Consider the following 19,657-nt stretch of genomic DNA (forward strand, 5'->3'; position numbering starts at 1 on the left):
TGCTAACATTGATGAAATCACAAATCCTTAAAGAACTGACATGTATATATAAAAATTGCTATAGAAAACACCGTGTATCTGAACAATTAAATAAGCAGATGTTCCTTGTAACTAGTGATTGAAGGAGATATAGGTAAAAATCCTCTCCAATATAAACTAAAAGAGGAAGAATATGTGGTCATTTCAGGGATTATTATGATTATTACCAGTAATAATCATAATAATACCAATGCTACTACAAATAATAATAGCTAGCATTTGTACAATACCTACTAAGTGCCAGGCACTGTGCTAAGCACTTTGAAAATATTATTTCATTTTATCCTCACAAAAACCCTGGAAAGTAGTTGCTATTATTATCCCCAATTTACAAGTTAGGAAAAACTGAGACAAGCTGAGGTAAAGTGATTTGCCCAGAGTTGACACAACTAGTGAGTATCTGAGTCAGGGTTTGAACTCCAGTTTTCTTGTCTCCAGGCCCAGGATTAGATAGCATGCTTCCCGATCCACCCACCCTCAACTCCTTTATTCTAAAACCTCCCATTTTTTCTGTTTTGCTCCAAAGCGTATATTTGGTTGACTGGATCACGTTTATCCTCTCCTCTTAACATGATACCTAATCTAAGCCCACTTCTCCAAACCCTGTTTGCTGACAACCTTGTCCCTGACCTTACCTCTGCTAGCTCTGAGAAAGTAGCTTAGTACTGTATTGAACTCACCTTCATTGACTTCATCACTCTCCTTATCTATCTGTGCTTTCAGTACATATCTTTTGATGAGCCGCTTCATTATTTTCTAGGTAAAGAAAAGAAAGAGCTCATATCATTAATTTTCCCCTTGATTTTATAAGTAACTTTCAATTGCCATCATTTGTAAATTGACTCTTACACTTTTTGGTATTCACTCCCTATTGAAATTTATAGAGGATTGACAGAATCAGAACTAGCATGAGATGAATGGGGCTTTGGCCCACGGTGCTGACATTCAAGGTGGAGGTAGGGGGAATATGCTTCCTCTCCAGGAGGGCATCTTCCACCCTACCGTAGCAATACTACCTTTCCTGGGCTATCATCATCTACAATCCTGATGGTTTGGCATTCATCTTTTGGAACCCAGTTTCCTGTCCCTCTCCAACTTCAGCAATAACGAGAGCTACACTCTCTGAGGGATTAGCTGCCTCCTCTCTTGATATTATTGTACCCGTATCCTACCTATCTTCTGTTTCTACTGCTACTGCCACAAAGCTCCCTATCCCTGCCACCAGCATAAGAATCCCTAATTATGGCTCTGAGGATTTAGCAAGCAATTCACAACCTCCAAGACTGTTTTGTTTTTTTTTTTAAAAAAGATTCTGGCTTACCTAGAAATTTATGTAAAAGTTAATTTATGTAAAAGTTAATCCTGAATTTAACACCATTTCAGTAAATGTATAGCCCACTCAGTGAAGGCTGTATTTGTTTGATTGGAAACAGAATGCATGAATTCAATTAGTAGGTATTATGTGTGGATTTTTTAACTGAGTTGTGAGGCCAATTTTTTTGTTTGTTTTTCTATTTAAACACTCAATATTTATTCCAATGTGGCCTACATTTGTCTCCATCTGACTACAACAACAGTGAAAATAGTTGACATTCATATAGCGTTTTAAGAGTTGAAAAATGTTTTACCTGTGTCTCATTTGAGCCTCACCTCAACTTTATGAGGGAGTTGATAGTATTATCACATTTTACAAATGGGGAAACTGCAACTTGAAAACTTTAAGTGACTTTCCCACTCAGTGATCAACTGAGGTAGCATTTGATTCTAGGTATTGATTCTAGGACACCCAATGTCGTGTCCGCAGTGATGAGCAGAGACCATTCCAGTACCAAATGCCTGCAGTAACTGATGAAATACTTTTCATGATGGTGACAATAAGCAGGAGGTACAGGTGATGGTCAGTTGAGGCATTTGGACTGTCATTTAAATATCTCCTGCTCTGGAACTAGAGCACTGTCTTCCTGTGTTTCCCACGTTACTGTGAAACGAAATATAAATAGTAATAATGGCCACCTTCATTCTTTCAGAGCCATTGGTGAGCAAACACTCATGTTTACCTGGTATTGTCTGGGAGGATTATTGAAACTGTTTAGATGCAAATCTTCTGAGCTCCTTATGCTTGACTGCTTACTGTGACCAAGCTATAATCAAAAAGTTGGAAAGAATTATAAGAGCTTTATCTTAAACTTCTAGTTCTAAATAATGTTCTGTGGCATATTCATGATTACATTGATTTAATTAGAAGCAAGAAATGATTCATCAGCATACAGTAGCTAAAGAAGTACCATACATTAAACAAGATGTCAGAAATTACTTCAACCATAACAAATAGACTGAATGCTGGACCAACCCTGAACTGACCAAGTCACATGAGAATCATGAGACACAAGAAAGTCTCCAAAGAGTCTCAGTGACTCTCTTGTACTGCTGGCTTTGTCAACTGACCTTGCCCCAGGTTGGACCTTTGGTCAATAGAAGCAGAATAGCTGTGGCTAAGTATCCTGACAAGATCAGGAAAAGCCATTAGAACCTGGAAGAAGCACTAGTAAGTTCCTGATGACCCGGTAGTGCTCATAACTCAGAGTATGTTAGAGTTGCAAGGGACCAATGTACCAGAATCCTGGTTAAGGCATTCTCAACAAATGGTTATCCAGTTTCTGCTTGATGACCACCAGCAACTCACTGCCTCTGAGGACACCTTACTCCATTGTGGGTAACTATAATGATTAGAAAGTTATTCCTTAAATTGATTTAGTTGTTCAGTCATTCAGTTGTGCCCAACACTCTGTGAGTCCATGGACCATAGCATACCAATACTGCCCATGGAGTTTTCTTGGCAAAGATACTGGAGTGGTTTGTCATTAGATTAAGGCAAATAAAGGGTAAGTGACTTGCCCAGGGTCACACAGATAGTAAGTGTCTGAGGCCAGATTTGAACTCAGGTCTTCTTTACTCCAGGCCCAGTACTCTATCTGCTAGCCACCTAGTAGCCCCAATTGATTTCGTATTAAACTTCCATTCATTGGTCCCATTTATGTTTTCTGGTACCAAGCAGATTGTATACAATCTCTTTTCCATACAACAACCCATCAAATACTTGAAAATTTCTATAGTGCATTCCACATGCTACACCAAATGTTCTTTTTGTTGCTATTGTACAGTCATTTTTCAGTCATGTATGACTCTTCATGACCCCATTTGGGGTTTTTTTGGCAAAGATACTGGAGTGGTTTGCCATTTTTTTTCTCCAGTTCATTTCATAGAAGAGGAAACTGAGGCAAACAGGATTAAGTGACTTGCCCAGTGTCACAGAGCTAGTGTCTGAGATCAGACTTGAACTCAAGAAAAGGATACTTCCTGACCCCAGGCCTGGCACTCTATCCACACTATCCACTCTATCTTCATATTCCTCATATTTTCTCAGGTTTAACATCCCTAGATCCTTCATTATTTCAAGTCCCTTCACCACCATGATCGCTTTTAGCTGGACACACTCTAACTTGCCAATTACCTCCTAAAAATGTGTCACTTCCTTCACTAGGAACTATGTAGTTGAAGGTCATATTGGTACTCTTGGCTATAATATCTCATGGTGATCGTATGATCCACTAACCCCCACAAGAAATTCAGCCTTCAAAAACAATGAAATATGCTGAACTTCCACTGAATATTCTGAGCAAATATGGCCTATGCCAATGGAAAATTTCACAAGAATAAAAATATATGGCCTTGTATGTATGGATGATACCAACTGAAGAAAAATCAAAGTGAATCTTTTGTTATTGAGTTTTTATGCAGAGTAAGCATTAAGGAATCTAAATTTAAACACTTGCCTATGATACTATTTTGACAATGTATTCATCACATTTTTATTACATAGGCATATGGAATGTAGTGAGCATTGATTGATATGAGTTATTTCTACATAATCCACAAAATAGCAACATGCTATATGAAGGAGTATGCTTTATAAACTTTGTTAATTAAAATATTAAAGAGATAAAAGTGTTCAAGGAGAAAATAAGTAGTAATAGTTGAATAAATTGAATCAACTTTAAATTTGTAACATCTTAGAAAAAAGTCTTAGCAGGATGGCCAATTAGAAAACACAATTGTCTTGAAGAAGAAATGATTCTCAAAATTTGGCAAAAGAAAAGGAATTTGGAGTCCTCTTCAAAAGACAGACATAACTGAGCAATACAACTTGGCTAAATTAAGCTGCTCTGAGTAATGCCTGATGAAGTTTGTCAAGAGCTTTCATTGTGTGATTTCTATTTGTTGGTTCCCTTATCACTGCCTATAAACACACTAAAGTCTCCCAGATCCTTAAAAAACCCTCAGTAAATCCCACTATCCCACCTAGCTATTGTCCTATTGCTCTTCTCCCCATTCCTCCTAAACTCTTTGAGAAAGCCATCTTTTCTCTTCTCTCACTCACTACAATGCCCTGCAGTCTGGCTTATGACCTAATAATTCATCCAAACTTGCTCTCTCCAAAGTTAGCAATGATCAATTAGCAAATCTAATGGTCTTTATTTCAATTTTTTTCATCCTTCTTGTCTTCCCTAGAGCTTTTGATTCTATCAATCATCATATGCTCCTGGATATTTCTCTCCCATCTAAATTTTTGTGACACCCATCTCTCCTGGTTTTTCTCCTACCTGTCTGACCACTGCTTCTTAGTCTCCTGTTGGACATTCATTCATGTCACCCCCACTTGTAGATGTTCCCTAAGTCTCTGACCTGATCCCTTTTCTTTTCTCCCTCTATAATATCTCTCTTGGTGATTTCATCAGCAACTATGGGCTCAATTACCATCTTCATGTAAATGATTACCAGATGTATATATCTAGCCCTAATATTTCTCTTGAACCATACTCATGCATTACTAGTTGCCTTTTGTACATCTTAAATAAATTCAACAATTCTAAAACATAACTCATTAACTTTCCCCCCAAAAAACCCCTCTCTTTTGTGTATTTTGCCCTTCTCTTTTGTTATTAAAATTCCTTTTTTACTGATGACTGTAGGTCAAATGTGGTTTGGTGTTCAAAAGAACATACTGGATGGGGCCTCAAGTTTGAGGTTTTGAATAGATGTTGACCCAAAGTGTCAAAAACTGAATATAGTTTCCAAGGGACTATGGCAAAGGGTATGTTAACACATTAGCAACATGAAGGCAATAGTGGAAAGGACTAAAATTCATTAGACTAGTAATTAAGAACTTGGGTCCTTTTTTTTGGCTCTGCCACTAACCATTTGAATTTGTGATCTTGGACAAATCACCCATTTTTTTCTACTTAATTCCTTCCTAAGGGCTCAATGGTCATTAAGATCTCCAAGTTCAAATTCCTTAGCTCTAACTTCAGTGTATACAAGATCTAAAATATACAAATTTAGGCTATAATAGACACCTTCTCTGGAAAACAACAATCTTAGACTTGGGTAGATCTGTGGCACTTTCATGTAATACCTCCTATAAGCAGCATGAAATTAGCCCTGAGTTTAAAATTACAGCTCTTATCCTTGGTGTATGTCTATTACCAAATCAAATGATCTCTCTAAGCTTCAATCTCTAAGCTTAGGAATGGGTCTGGTTGCTGAAAAGCAGATTTAGGCTTGATGGAGGAAACACTCCCTAACAATTAGAGCTCTCCAAAAGAGAAATGGGCTGCTATGACAGACAGTAGGTTTCCCCTCACTAGAGATTTCCAATGAAAGAATTGGGTGCATTAATGAAGAGATACTTGTTTAGGTGCAAGTTGAATTATATGTCTTCTGAGGTCTCTTCCAAGTCAGATATTCTGTGATTTTACCCATTACTTCTATGTTTGCCCTCTGTAGCTATTAAGACAAGGACTTCTTAGCATTTTGAGAGGTCACAGTCACCTTTGATAGTTTGCTGATACCTATGGGCTCCTTCTCAGAATGTCTTTAAATATATAAAATTAAATACATACAATTGTAACGAAAAGCAATTATACTGAAAGTCTTCAAAATGTAAAAAAAAAAAAACAGACAAAAACAAAACCAACCACAGATTTAAGAATTTCTGATTTGATCCATGTATCATGGGAGCCTTTCTAATACTTGAAAATAATGACCATGTCCCATTTAGGTCTACTTTTCTCCAGGCTAGCCTCAATTAATTCAAGTGAATCTTGTATGACATACTTTTTAGGACTTTCACTTTCCTGTTTGCCCTCCTTAAGATGTTCTGCCATTATCCCTTTAAAAACATTTTACCTAGAACTAACTCAATAATTGATTTAAAAAGAGACAAATTAATCTATAAAGGTTAATTTTAGGTGGTTCATGCTGTTTTAGATTTGAAATGACTACTTCTGCACATACAGTATAAAAAGAGCAAGTTTGATAAATGTTCTAAGCCTAGGGGAAAAAAAGGAAAATTTATCCAATGGCTGCATAAAAACATCATAGCCACCTGGGGGCAGAAAATTCAAAGACATAATGACTAAGGGCTCAACACGAACATAAAAAAACCTAGTAGCTTCATTGTGAAGATCACATCTATTGTTAATCTGCTCATTCTAGACAACTCAAATTGACATGCCTGTAACACTTAAGGCTTTAGATCTGGAAGCTTCAGATTAAGGAGTTTTGTTTTTGTTTTGTTTTGTTTGGGGTGTTTTTTGGTGATTTTGTGATCCTTAATGATATATGAATATTTGAACAGAAAATCCTGCTGGGTAAAACAGAAAGGACTAAGATAAAATATCTTTGAACATGTGGTGAGTGAATAAATATAATCTTTTTTCTCGGTTCTGCATGACTTATTAAGAGAACCTTGTACCGCTGGAAATTAATAATATCTTATCCAAAGAGATTATTAAGTAGTTTTCTACTTTAAAATCTATATTTCAGTCTTTAGTAGAGAGAGGTTCCCCCTCTCTTCCTTCTCCTGATAATTAGCCTGAATTTAAACCTTTCTGGATAATTATTCCACGTTTGGTGCTCTAAGTGAGATATACTAGATGAGTGGTGGGAAACCTGCAGCTTCGAGGCCATGTAGGCCTCTAGGTCCTCAAGTACAGCCCTTTGGCAGAATCCAACTTCACAGAACAAACCCCCTTAATAAAAGGGCTTGTTCTGTAAAACTTGGACTCAGTCAAAAAGCCGTGCCCAAGGACCTAGAAGTAACTAATAACTAGATAGTATCCTGTTTTTTCATAAGAAGTGTTGCTGAGAGCTTCAATCTCCTTTGATTTCATACAATTAAATAACACATACAAAATTTAGTGATCGGTATCAATTAGATACCCTGCCCTGTCACATTCTTATGGAGATTCAGCTTTAGGACAATAATAAGTTTTGGAACTCAGTTTCAGAAAAAAACAGTTAAACCCATAAACAGGGTAGGAAATTAAGAAGTCTTTCTTTCAGTAAATAAGATAATTTCAAAAATAGTGCAAATTGGTAGACTCGGCTTGAAAAAGGCAATGGGGGATCAGTGCCAAGATGGTGGAGTTAAAGGAGTGACCCTAAACCCATCCAAATACCTGTAAAAATGGCTCTAAACAAATTCTAGAGCAGCAGAACCCACAAAAAGCCAGAGTGAAACAAATTTCTAGCCCAAGACCTGGAAAGGTCTATTGCACTGGGCTGGGAGAGGAGTGCAGTTCAGTGTGGGCCACACAGGCAAAACCAGGGCCTCAGTGAACATGGAGCAGTCCTCTGGGGGTTGAATCAAGGGGAACTGTGTTGGTTTCCAGACTTCTCAACCCACAAACTCCAAAGACAACTTCAAAGGTCAGTGGGAAAGGTGTGTCTGACTACTGTGAGAGATGATCTCAGTCCCAGCCCCAGTCCTAGCACAGCCCCAGGGTGATGCATGCTTCCTGAGCTCTCAGCTCAGAGACAGAGGGGTGATCAAGCAGCTGATCAGAGGAGGATTGCAGGGATCTCTTTGCTGGTGCTGAGGCAGGATTCTCTTGCTTTGCCCATACTTGGATCTGAGTTGCAGTCCTGGGTGGCAGTCCTGGGGTGAAAAGTGCTGGCATGGTGAAGCTTGTAGTGGCAGTAGAGAGGGAATCCTTCTCACAGTTCCAAGGCAGAAAAGAGTGCTTGTGATCACTCATAGACCAGAGCCCAGGCCAGGAAAGGAGTAAACACCTCGCCCTTGATCATACCACCTTAGGTGAACTGAAAATTTACAGGTCCCTAAAAGTATCTCTGAAAACAGCTGCACAAAACCCCTGAAGCTTGGGGCAGTACATTATCCACACTGGAAGCAGACCCCTATCTTAACAAAGAGTTTAAAACTCAAGTAATTTGGCTGGGAACATGAGCAAAAAGTGCAAAAAAAGTCAGACCATAGAATCTTTCTTTGGTGACAAAGAAGATCAAAACATACAACCAGAAGACAACAGAGTCAAAGCTCCTATATTCAAAGCCTCCAAGAAAAATATGAATCATTTCTAGGCCATGGAAGAGCTCAAAAAGGATTTTGAGACATTTAAGAATCAGAAAGCTAGGAAACAATTTTTACAACCAGCATCTCTCATAAAAGCTTCATTTCTGAAATATATAGAGAACTGAGTCAAATTTATAAGAACACAAGTCATTCCCCAAATGATAAATGGTCAAAGGAAATAAACAGACAGTTTTCAGATGAAGAAATTAAAGCTATCTATAGTCATATGAAAAAATGCTCCAAATCACTATTGATTAGAGAAATGCAAATCAAAACAACTCTGAGATACCACATCACACCTATCAGATTGGCTAACATGATAAAACAGGGCAATGATAAATGTTGGAGAGGATGTGGGAAAATTGGAACATTAATGCATTGTTGGTGGAGTTATAAACTGATCCAACCATTTTAGAGAGCCATTTGGAACTATGTCCATAGGACTATAAAAATGTGCATACCCTTTGACCCAGCAATAGCATTTCGAGGGCTGTATCCCAAAGAGAACTTAAAAATGGGAAAAGGACCCACATCTACAAAAATATTTATAGCAGCTCTTTCTGTGGTGGCAAAGAATTGGAAATTGAAGGGATGCCCATCAACTGCGGAATGACTGAACAAGTTGTGGTGTATGAATGTAATGGAATACTATTGTGCTGTAAGAAATGATGAACAAGTAGACTTTAGAAAAACCTCAAAAGACTTGTATGGACTGATGCTGAGTGAAGTGAGCAGAACCAGGAGAACGTTGTACACAATAATGCACAGTCATGTTGTGCAATGACTAACTTTGTGATGATAACTTTAGCTCTTCTTAGCAATGCAAGAATCTAAGACATCTCCAAGTTTCATGATGGAAAATGCTATACATATCCAGAGAAAGAACTATAGAGTTTGATTACAGATTGAAGCATACTATTTACTCTTTTTTTTTCTCTTCTGTTTTGTTTTGTTTTGTTTCTTCTTTCTTGTGGTTCCTCCTATTGGTTCTAATTCTTCTTTACAACATGACTAATATGAAAATATGTTTAATAGGAATGTATATGTAAAGCCTATATCAGATTACATATTGTCTTGGGGAGGGAAGATGGGAGGTAGGGGGAGAAAATTTAAAACTCAAAAAGATTATGGAAGTGAATGTTGAAAACTAAAAATAAATTAATTTAGAAAAAGAATAAGAGTGCCTCCTCCCCCACAACCACCCATATTCCCTACCACTGCCACCACCAACTACTTACCAACTGCCACCAAGAGTCAGATAACCACAAATGCCCCAGGAGTGGCAGTACCACTCCAGGCCACTGGTCTCAGCCTGAAGAACCATCATCGAGGAAAGCAATTGTTGTGAAGAGGCTAGCCATATTCACCAACCAAAAACCACTCATAGGGCAGGAAAGCCAGCCTAGCTGGGCAGCTATGTGGCACAGTAGATAATGTGTCAGTAGACTGATGGTGTCAGGAAGACTTGAATTCAAATCTAGGCTCAGGCACATACTAGCTGTGTTACCCCAGGCAAGTCACTTAGCCTCTGTTTACCCAAGTTTCCTCATCTGTAAAATGGGGATAATAATAGCACCTACCTCCCAACATTATTGTGAAGATCAAATGACATAATATTTGTAAAATGGTGAGCACAGTGCTATATGAATGTTAGCCATTATTATTATTACTATTATTATTATCTAAAATAGCAAGGCACCCTAAGGGTGAGAAAGCAACATGTGCCTATCAAGTCCAGTCACTACTATTACCTTGACTATCATCTTCCTTCAGACCCTGAAGGAGACGGTCTAGGACCATGAACCCAAGAGCTTTGGGAATAGCTTCCCAGAGAATTCATCCTAGGAAGCAACCCTTGTGGAGATGTAGCCTGGCAACTGCTCCTGCCAGTGCTACTCCCATAGCTACTAAAGATTCAGAAAAGAGAGTCTTTGTCCCCAAAGTCCTTCATGCTGTTCAACATCAGAAAAGGATATGATTTTATCAGTGAAAATGATACTAATAAAGAGGCTTTGCTAGCACCTGCTTTGCCACTACACCCTAAGGACCATGGGACCTTTCCATCTGACTTGAAGATTAAATTTTCCAAGTGTTATCTCCACAATTGGAACATGAGTTCCTAAAGAGCAGAGACTGGTTTACTTTTCTATTTTCAACCCCAGCACTTTGCACTTAATAAAGTAAATACTCAATATATTAATTCATTCACATTTTCCTCTATGAGCCTTTGTTCATTCTAGTTTCTTGTCTGAAATATCCTCCCTTCTTTACTTCTACCTGTCCAGTCCCTTCAAAGTCCATCTGAACATGATACCCTTAACTGGAAATGATTTCTCCTTTCTCCAATCCATTTTATTACTTCATGAAACAGTGAAACATAGTGGATAAAAACAATAAACATGGAGTCAAGAAGAGCTGGGTTTAAATTCTGTCTCTGACATTTATTGGATTGTGACTATATATAAGTCATTTACTCTCTCTGAGCCTCAGTTTCCTTTTCTATAAAAAGAGACAGTCTTAAATAGCTATTATTACTATTATTACTTTTTATCATACTTGCTCATCCTGTTTTCTTTTATAGTCATTTATATACATGCCTTTTCTCCCAAACTTCAAGCAAATCCTTTGAGAACAATGACTGTGCTACAATCTTCATATCCTATGGAGTGTTATGTCCTATAGACAGACACACAGAATAAGGTGCTCATCAAATATTGTGGCAAAGAGAGTGGGGAATTTTAAGGAACCGAAGTTTGGTTATTGACTTCTTATTGGCCATCTGTTAGATTCCACTCTATGTTAACAGGATGACAAGATTTTGATCTAGGATTTTAACTGGTATGTACAAGTGCTTTGTACACAAATATTTCTCTTCCTTCTTGGGACTAATAGTTCAATATTATTAATTTATCATAAAATTTAATTTTGCTGATCATCCTTAGTTGTTTGTTCCTTCATTGAGCAAACATTTATTATGCATTTCCTTAATGCTTAGCACTGTATTAGGCACTATAGAGAAGTAAGAAGTAAGAGAGGCAGTCTATAACTTCAAGTGGCTTAGAACTTTGTTATGGAGGGAAAAAAGAGTGGACACACTAAATCTAGTAGTGTAATGCTAGGATTTCGTACCCTTGGCTGATTTGGTTTACTTAGATTTTTCAAAGGCAATATTATAGTCTTTCATTCCTCTGATTAGATGAATATGCAGACTAATGATTCTTTGTGAAGAAAAACAAAGATTTTCATAATAGCATAAATAGTTTAAAAAACATGAAATTTCATTTTAAAACTACTGACAAAATCTAAAAGACATTTCTAAATCATGATGTTCAATGACTTGTTCAACCCTCACCAGAGCACCATGATGTTGGGAGGTTCTAGAATACTGTAGGAGAAAATCTTACCTTTTGTACTCCTCCATGTTTGTTTTTTCCAACTAGGGTTTTCTTCTGTCAACCAAAGAGGATGCCTATTTAATAATAGCTGGATTTTATACAGGGTGTCCCAAAAGGATTTGTGTAGTAAAGTAAAAATTGAACTAAGACTAGTAGGACACCTTGGATAGCACTTTAAGCTTTACAAAATGTTTTACATACATTATCTCATTTGGACTACACAAGGACCTCAAAAGGGAGGTGTGACATTTATCATTTTAAAGATGAGAAAATTGAATCTTAGAGATTAAGTATCATGCAAAACATTACACATCTAGTAAATGTCTTCAGCAGGATTGAAGTCCTTTTCTTCCTAACTTCAAGTCCAGTGTTTTATCTACTTTTCCACACTGCCTCTAATGTGGCTACTAGCTCCTACATCTTCCCATACCTCCTTAATATTGATAAAAAACATTTCAGAAGAGAAGAACCATAGGCTGCACCCAGTTACAAAGAAAATAAATGCCCAGAAACACCAGGAGGCAGCATTTCTTGGATCACACTACCAAGTCAAATTGTATAGCTTATCTCAGTTGTCAGTAGAAAGGTTTCAAGTAGTACCTCCTAAGTCATTCTTGGGCAATTCAGATACTGTTTCCCCCAGGGAAAAACTTCAAAGAATTTTCCCTATGTAACTCTATTCTTTTTTAAAATTATTTTTATTTATTTTGTTATATATTTCCCAATTACATGTAAAAAATTTAACAATCTTTTAAAAAAATTTTAATTCCAAATTGTTTCCTTCTTGCCTCTCCCCTTTCCTTGAGAAGGCAAGCACTTTGATTTCAAATATACATGTGAGGTCATACCAAACACATTTCTATATTAGCCATGTTGAAAAAAAATAAAAATAAAGTTTTAAAAAGTATGCTACAATCTCCATTCAGAGTTCATCAGTTCTCTCTCTTGAAGTGGAAAGCATTTTTCATCATGGGTCCTTTGGAATAGTCTTGGATCATTGTCTTGATAAGAGTAGCTAAATCCTTCACAGTTGATCATCTTTACAATATTTCTGTGACTGGGTACAATGTTCTCTCTGTTCTGCTCACTTCATTTTGTATGAGTTCATATAAGTCTTCCCAGGTTTTTCTGAAATGATCCTGCTTGTCATTGCTTATAGCACAATAGTATTTCATCACAGTTATATACCCCAATTTGTTCATCCATTCCCCAATTTATGGGCATCCCCTCAATTTCCAATTACTTTCCACCACAAAAAGAGCTGCTATAAATATTTTTTTATATAAATGGGTCCTTTCACTTTTTCTTTGATCTCTTTGGGATTCAGAGCTAATAGTGGTATTTTGGGGTCAAATTGTATGCAGTTTTATTGTACTTTTGCATAGTTCCAAATTGTTCTCCAGAAGGGTGGATTAGTTCACAACTCTTCCAAAAGTGCATTAGTGACCCAATTTTTCCAAATCCTTTCCATCATTTGTCATTTTTTCCCATCAGTTTAGCCAATATTGTAGGTGTGAGGTGGCATCTCAGAGTTGTTTTAATTTGCATTTCTCTAATCAGAAGTGATTTAGAGCATTTTTTCATGTAATTATTGGTAACTTTCATTTCTTCTTCTGAAAACTGCCTGTTCTTTTCCTTTGGTCATATATCAATGGAGGATCACTTATATTTTAATATATGTATATTTTATTTTATTTATTTTAATTAATTTAATTTTAATATAATATATAAAGTTAGCTCAGTTCCATATACATTTCAGAAGTGAGGCCTTTATCAGAGAAACTTGCTGCAAAATTTTCCCCAATTTCCTGTTTTCCTTCTGATTTTGGCTGCATTAATTTTGTTTGTGCAAAAACGATTTAATTTCATGCAATCAGAACTATCTATTTCACTCCCCATAATCTCCTCCACCTGTGTTTTGGTCACAAACTCTTCCCTTATCCATAGATCTGACAGGTACAAAATGCTCCCCTAATTTACTTATGATATCACTCTTTATGTCTAAATCATTTATACATTTTGACCTTATCTTCGTATTTGGTATGTTGGTCTGTGCTTAGTTTTAGCCAAACTGCTTTCCAATTTTCCTAGCAATTTTTGTCAAATGGTAAGTTCTTACCCCAAAGGCTTGGTTCTTTGGGTTATCAAACACTAGATTACTATGGTCATTTACAACTATTTATTGTGTACCTAATCCATTCTACTAATCTAGCATCCTATTTCTTCGCCAGTTCCAGATTGTTTTGATGATTATCACTTTGTAATATGGTTTGAAATTTGGAACTGCTAGGCCACCTTCCTTAACATTTTTTACCTTTTATTCTCCCAGGTAAGTTATGTTACTGTTTTTTTCTAGTTCTATAAAATAATGCTTTGGTAGTTTCATTGGTGTGGCACTCAGATAAATTAACTTAGAATTGTCATTTTTGTATGTTCTTAGCTTACCCATGAACAATTAATATTTCTCCCATTGTTCAGATTGAATTTTATTAGTGTGAAAACTGTGTTTATATTGTTCCTAGGTTTGTCTTGGTAGACAGACTCCCAAGTATGCTATATTATCTGCAGTTATTTTAAATTAAATTTCTCTTTCTCTCTCTTCCTGTTGAGTTATGTTGGTAGTATATAAAAAATGCTGATGATTTATGTGGTTTTATTTTATATCTTGGAGAAAGAAATGGCAAACTACTCTAGTATCTTTGCCAAGAAAACCCTATGGACAGTTCGGTCCACAGGATCATGAAGAGGCAGACATGGCTAAATGACTGAACAACAATAAAAATTTTATAACCTGCAAATTTGCTAAAGTTGTTCATTGTCTCATCTTATTTTTCAGTTAATTCTCTATGGTTCACTAAGAATACCATCATCTCTTCTGCAGAGTGGTAGTTTTATTTCCACATTGCTTATTTTTATTCTTTCATTTTGTTTTCTTGTCTTATTGCTATAAGTAGCATTTCTAGTACAATATTGAATAATAGTGGTGATAATGGACATCATTGCTCCACTCCTGATCTTATTGGGAAGGCTTCAAGTTTCTCCCCATTACAGATAATGCTTGTTCTTGGTTTTAGATAGATACCATTTATCATTTTAAGAAAGGTTCCATTGATTCCTATGCTTTCTACTGTTTTTAATAGGAATGGGCATTGTTGTCAAAGGCTTTTGTGGGTCTACTGATAAAATCATATGATTTTTGTTGTTATTTTTATGGATATGGCCAATTATGCTAATAGTTTTCCTAATATTGAATCAGCTCTGTATTTCTGGTATAAATCCTAACTTGTCATATTGTATTATCTTTGTGAAATATTACTGTAATCTCCTTGATAGTATTTTATTTGAAGTTTTTGTATAAATGTCCATTAAAGAAATTAGTCTATAACTTTCTTTCTCTATTTTTGCTCTCTGTGGTTTAGGTATCAAAACCATATTTGTGGGGCAGTTAGGTTGCACAGTGAATAGAGCATCAACTCTGGAGTCAGGAGGACTTGAGTTCAAATCTGTCCTCAGACCAAACATTTGACACTTACTAGCTGTGTGACCCTGGGCAAGTCACTTAACCCCAATTGTCTCACCCCAAAAAATTTAAAAATATATTTATGTCATAAAAATGATTTAGTAGGAATCCTTCCTTATCTATTTTTTCAAATGGTTGAAATGGTATTGGGATTAATTACATAAATGTTTGGTAGAATTCACTTGTAAATTCATCTGGTCCTGGGGATTTTTTCTGAGGGAGCTTATTGATGACTTTAACTTTATTTTTCTAAGATAGAGTTATTTAAATATTCTCCTTTCTCTTCTGTTAATCTGGGCAATTTATATTTTTGTAAATATCCATCCATTTTACTTAGATTATCAGTTTTATTGGCCTATAATTGGGCAAAATAACTCCTAATAATTGCTTTAATTTCATCTTTATTGGTGGTGAAACTATATTCTTTTGTTGAACCAATATAAATGTGAGTGAATTTTAAAAGTTGCCTCCTCTCCCACTATTTCCTGCTTATAGTAAAAGCTTTTTCTTCCATGCCTTTCTTTATTTGAGAAATTTTTCCCAATTCTTCCTTTCCCTTTCCCCTTCTCCTACAACATCACTCTTTCTCACCTATTCACTTTTTATGTCATCCCAACATAATCAACTCACTTTTACATTCTCTTTCTATGTAGAATTCTCCTCACTGTCCTAATATGATAAAGTTCTTGGAAGACAGAAAAGTAAATAGTTTAACCTTATTGAGTTTACATTTACATTTTTATGTTTTTCCTGAATCTTGTATTACAAAGTCAAATTTTCTATTCAATTCTGGTATTTTCCTCAGGAATGCTTGAATGTTCCCTATTTCAGTAAATATCCATATTTTTACCTTGAAAGATTATACTCAGTTATGCTTGATAGGTTATTCTTGGCTGTAACCTCTGCTCTTTTGCCTTCTGGAATATAATATTCCCAGCTCTCTGCTCTTTTAATGTGACTGTTGCTAAATGTTATCTGACTCATCTTGACTGTGGCTCCATGGTATTTGAAAGGTTGATTTCTGGTGGTTTGATGTATTTTCTCTTTGCCCTGTGAGCTCTGGAATTTGGCTATAAAATTTCGGGGAGTTTATATTTTGGAATCTCTTTCAGGTGGTGATGGGTGGTTTCTTTCAATTTCTATTTTACCCTCTGGTTCTAGGATATTGGTTTTCCTTGATAATTTCTTGAAACATGATGTCTAGGCTTTTTTTTGCTCAGGGATTTCAGGTGATCAAATACTTAAATTATCTCTCCTTGATCTATATTCCAGGTCAGCTGTTTTTTTCCAATTTCATGTTTTCTTCTATTTTTACATTTTAAAAATTTTGTTCTATTGTTCCTTGATGTATCGTGGAGTCATTAGCTACCACTTGTTCAATTCTAATGTTTAGGAAATTATTTTCTCCAATGAACTTTTATATCTCTTTTTTTTTCCATTTGTCCAATTGTGTTTTTTAAGGTGTTACTTTCTTCAATACTTTTTGTGCGTCTTTTAACAGGCTGTTAATTATCTTTTCATGATTTTCTTCCTTTGCCTTGATTTCTTTATGTGATTTTTCTTCTACCACTCTTATTTGATTTTGAAAATCAATTTTAGCTCTCCCAAGAATTCTGGTTGGGCTTATATCCAATTCACATTTTTTTGTTTGAGGCTTTGTTTGTAGCTGTTTTGACTTCATTGTCTTCCTCTGAGTTTGTGTCTTGATTTTCCTTATCATCATAGTAGCTTTTTATAATCAGGTTTTCTTTAGTTGTTTGCTCATTTTTCTATGCTATTGCTTGATCTGGAACTTTATGTTAAAGTTGGTTCTGTTCCTGGCATGGGGGGAGGGGTTCTGTCTCAAGCTTCAGTCTTTTTTTTTTTGCATTGCTGTTTTCAGGGGTTTGGGAAGTTTTTGGTGTGTCCAAGGTGGTGTGATCTGGGGAGAGGTGTGGTTACTGCTCTTGTGCACTCTAGGCCTTACACAGAAATGCCTCTGATTCCTTGGGATTGCATTGAAACTGCTCCTCAGACTACTACTCCCTCTTAACCAAAAGTGCTTCTCTCCACCCTTGACCTGTGACCCAGAAGTGGGACAGGCAATGGAGTTGACTAACAGTGTTGGTCCTGTGTCTGCAAGATACCCTGTAATCTCTTTCTGATTAATTGCCAAGTCCCCTTACTATTTCTGACTTGAAGGCTCCCTAAGCTTCTGCTGCTTCCGTCACCGCGACCTAGTCCTACCACTGGTGTTTCCTCCATGTGGGTTCCAGGTGAGCACCCTCCCCCATGTCACAGATCTCTTTCTTTGACCACCTATGTTGTCTTTTTGATCTCCTATGTCTGACCTTTTGTTGGTTCTTCCACTCTAGAATTCGATATAAAGTGTTATTTTAAAGTTGTTTGGAGGGAAATTTTGGGAGACCTTGGTTGAGTGCTTCTGGACTGCTCTACTATCTTGGCTCCACCCTCAGAAGTCCTAGCTTTAGTCTTTAAATGTGGGTCAGAAAGTGTGGCTTAATATTGCACTACATAATGAATGAATGAACCTAATGAAATTCACTATATAACCTCTCTTTATAGGCTCACCACTCAGTGATATACTAATAAGCAGTGAAAAGTGAAGGGAAAATGAAAAGGAGCAGGGGGTCCCAATAATCAGCTCTTGGATAGGCTACTTTTTAATCATTCAATCAAGTATTGACAGTACTGTTGTGCCTATACCCAAATCACCCAAACTAAAATGCATGGTTAGTTGATTGACAGTGACTGTGTCACATATTAGACAGGAGACTATCTACTGAGATTAGAGAAGGGGGTAGCTTATTAAGAAGGTGACATGGTAAATGTTTGTTGAAGATATATGTATGTATGTATGCATATATGTGTGTATGAATTATAGGAATATGATGAGGAAAGCACAATAAAGTGAGGATGAATAGAAGTAGAAGCAATGATATACTATCATATAATGCTATGTATTATATGAACTATAGTTCTATGCATTATAGTGCAGCAAAACATAAAGATGAAATATATGGTAGTTATATTCAGGAAAATGATCACCAATATGACATGGTGATATGATATAGTTGACTATCAGGTACCTGCTACCAGATGTCTTAGTCAACTATTCAGCTATCTACTACCCAGTGTCTCTCTATCCTGAATCAGAGTAGTCAATAAATTTTAGACTTAGCTTAATTAAAATTTCTTTCCTCAAAAGGTGAAAGAACCAGTAAGGTGAACTGTTATCCTGGGCCTGATTCTCATCTACAAGGGATAATTGGTTGCTGAGGTGGAAATGATGGAAAACTTGGATGAAAGTGATCATTCTTTTTTAGTTTTCAAGATAGAGGAGAGGAAAATTGCTAGTAGTCTGGTATCCACAATATGTTTTGAGAGAAAAGATTTCAAAAGATTCAGAACGAGGAAAGATAGAAGTCTATCATCTAAAATTCTAGAAAAGAAGTAGGCTCAATAGGCATGAGAAGGACAATTTCAAGAAGGAAATGCTGAAGATACAAATTATTCTGATGAGGAAGAAAAAGGGCAGCTGTTTAAAGAGATGGATATGGAGGCCTAGGGAATGCATTGCCTAACTTTGAATTTATAGAAACTTGTATAGAAAATGGAAGCAAGGACGAGGCAAAAAAGGAGTTGTCCAGTTAGAATCTTGCCAGTCAGAATGTACTGACTGCCGATAAATAAGGATGACAAAAAAGTTGTTTTGTATTTTAAGCTGTGCTGGGGGTGAAGAGGAAGACTGAAGAGGAGACAGGACTGCTGCTTGGACTAGATGGCTTAACAAAAATGATCTATAGAAAGCAGAGCTACTGAAGGCTTATTTGTTTGTTTGTTTTTTTCTTCTAAGGAAAATAATTGGATGGAGAAGTATTCAAAAATTTGGGTTAAGAAGAAACTGAATCTCAAGATAAGTAAGAAACCAATTAGCTGCATACAATCCCAGATTACTAGAAGAATTGTCTGATGTTTTTATTAAACTGCTTTCAATGGTCTTTCAGAAAAAAAGTACTGAAGGATTAGAAATTGTCAAATGTCATAATGATTTTCTAAAAAGAGAATAGAGTTGACTCTTCAAACTATTGGCTAATGAGCTAGACTTGAATTCATGGCAAAAATCTAGAATATATGATCACAGGAATTGTTGTTAGACACTTTAAAAGGAAATGCTAATCATTAAGAACTAAAATGGCTTCATCAACAACAGATCATGCAAAATAACTGCATTGCCTTTTTTGACATGATTATTAGACTGGTAACTCA

General features: G+C 36.3%; 1 protein-coding gene across 1 annotated transcript in view; it reads right to left on the reverse strand.

The window, feature by feature from the left end:
• The window catches only part of TRPC6 (transient receptor potential cation channel subfamily C member 6), a 159,467-nt gene that overhangs the window by 1,594 nt on the left and 138,216 nt on the right, over positions 1 to 19,657 (reverse strand). Inside the window, exons 10-11 of the mRNA XM_027849550.1 lie at positions 2,097 to 2,180; positions 720 to 795 (exon numbers count right to left, since the gene is read on the reverse strand). Coding sequence (XP_027705351.1) covers positions 720 to 795; positions 2,097 to 2,180 — 160 coding nt within the window. The remainder of the gene's footprint in view (positions 1 to 719; positions 796 to 2,096; positions 2,181 to 19,657) is intronic.

This window comes from Vombatus ursinus, unplaced genomic scaffold (assembly GCF_900497805.2).
Source record: "Vombatus ursinus unplaced genomic scaffold, bare-nosed wombat genome assembly UNPS02007612.1, whole genome shotgun sequence".
Lineage (NCBI taxonomy): Eukaryota > Metazoa > Chordata > Mammalia > Diprotodontia > Vombatidae > Vombatus > Vombatus ursinus.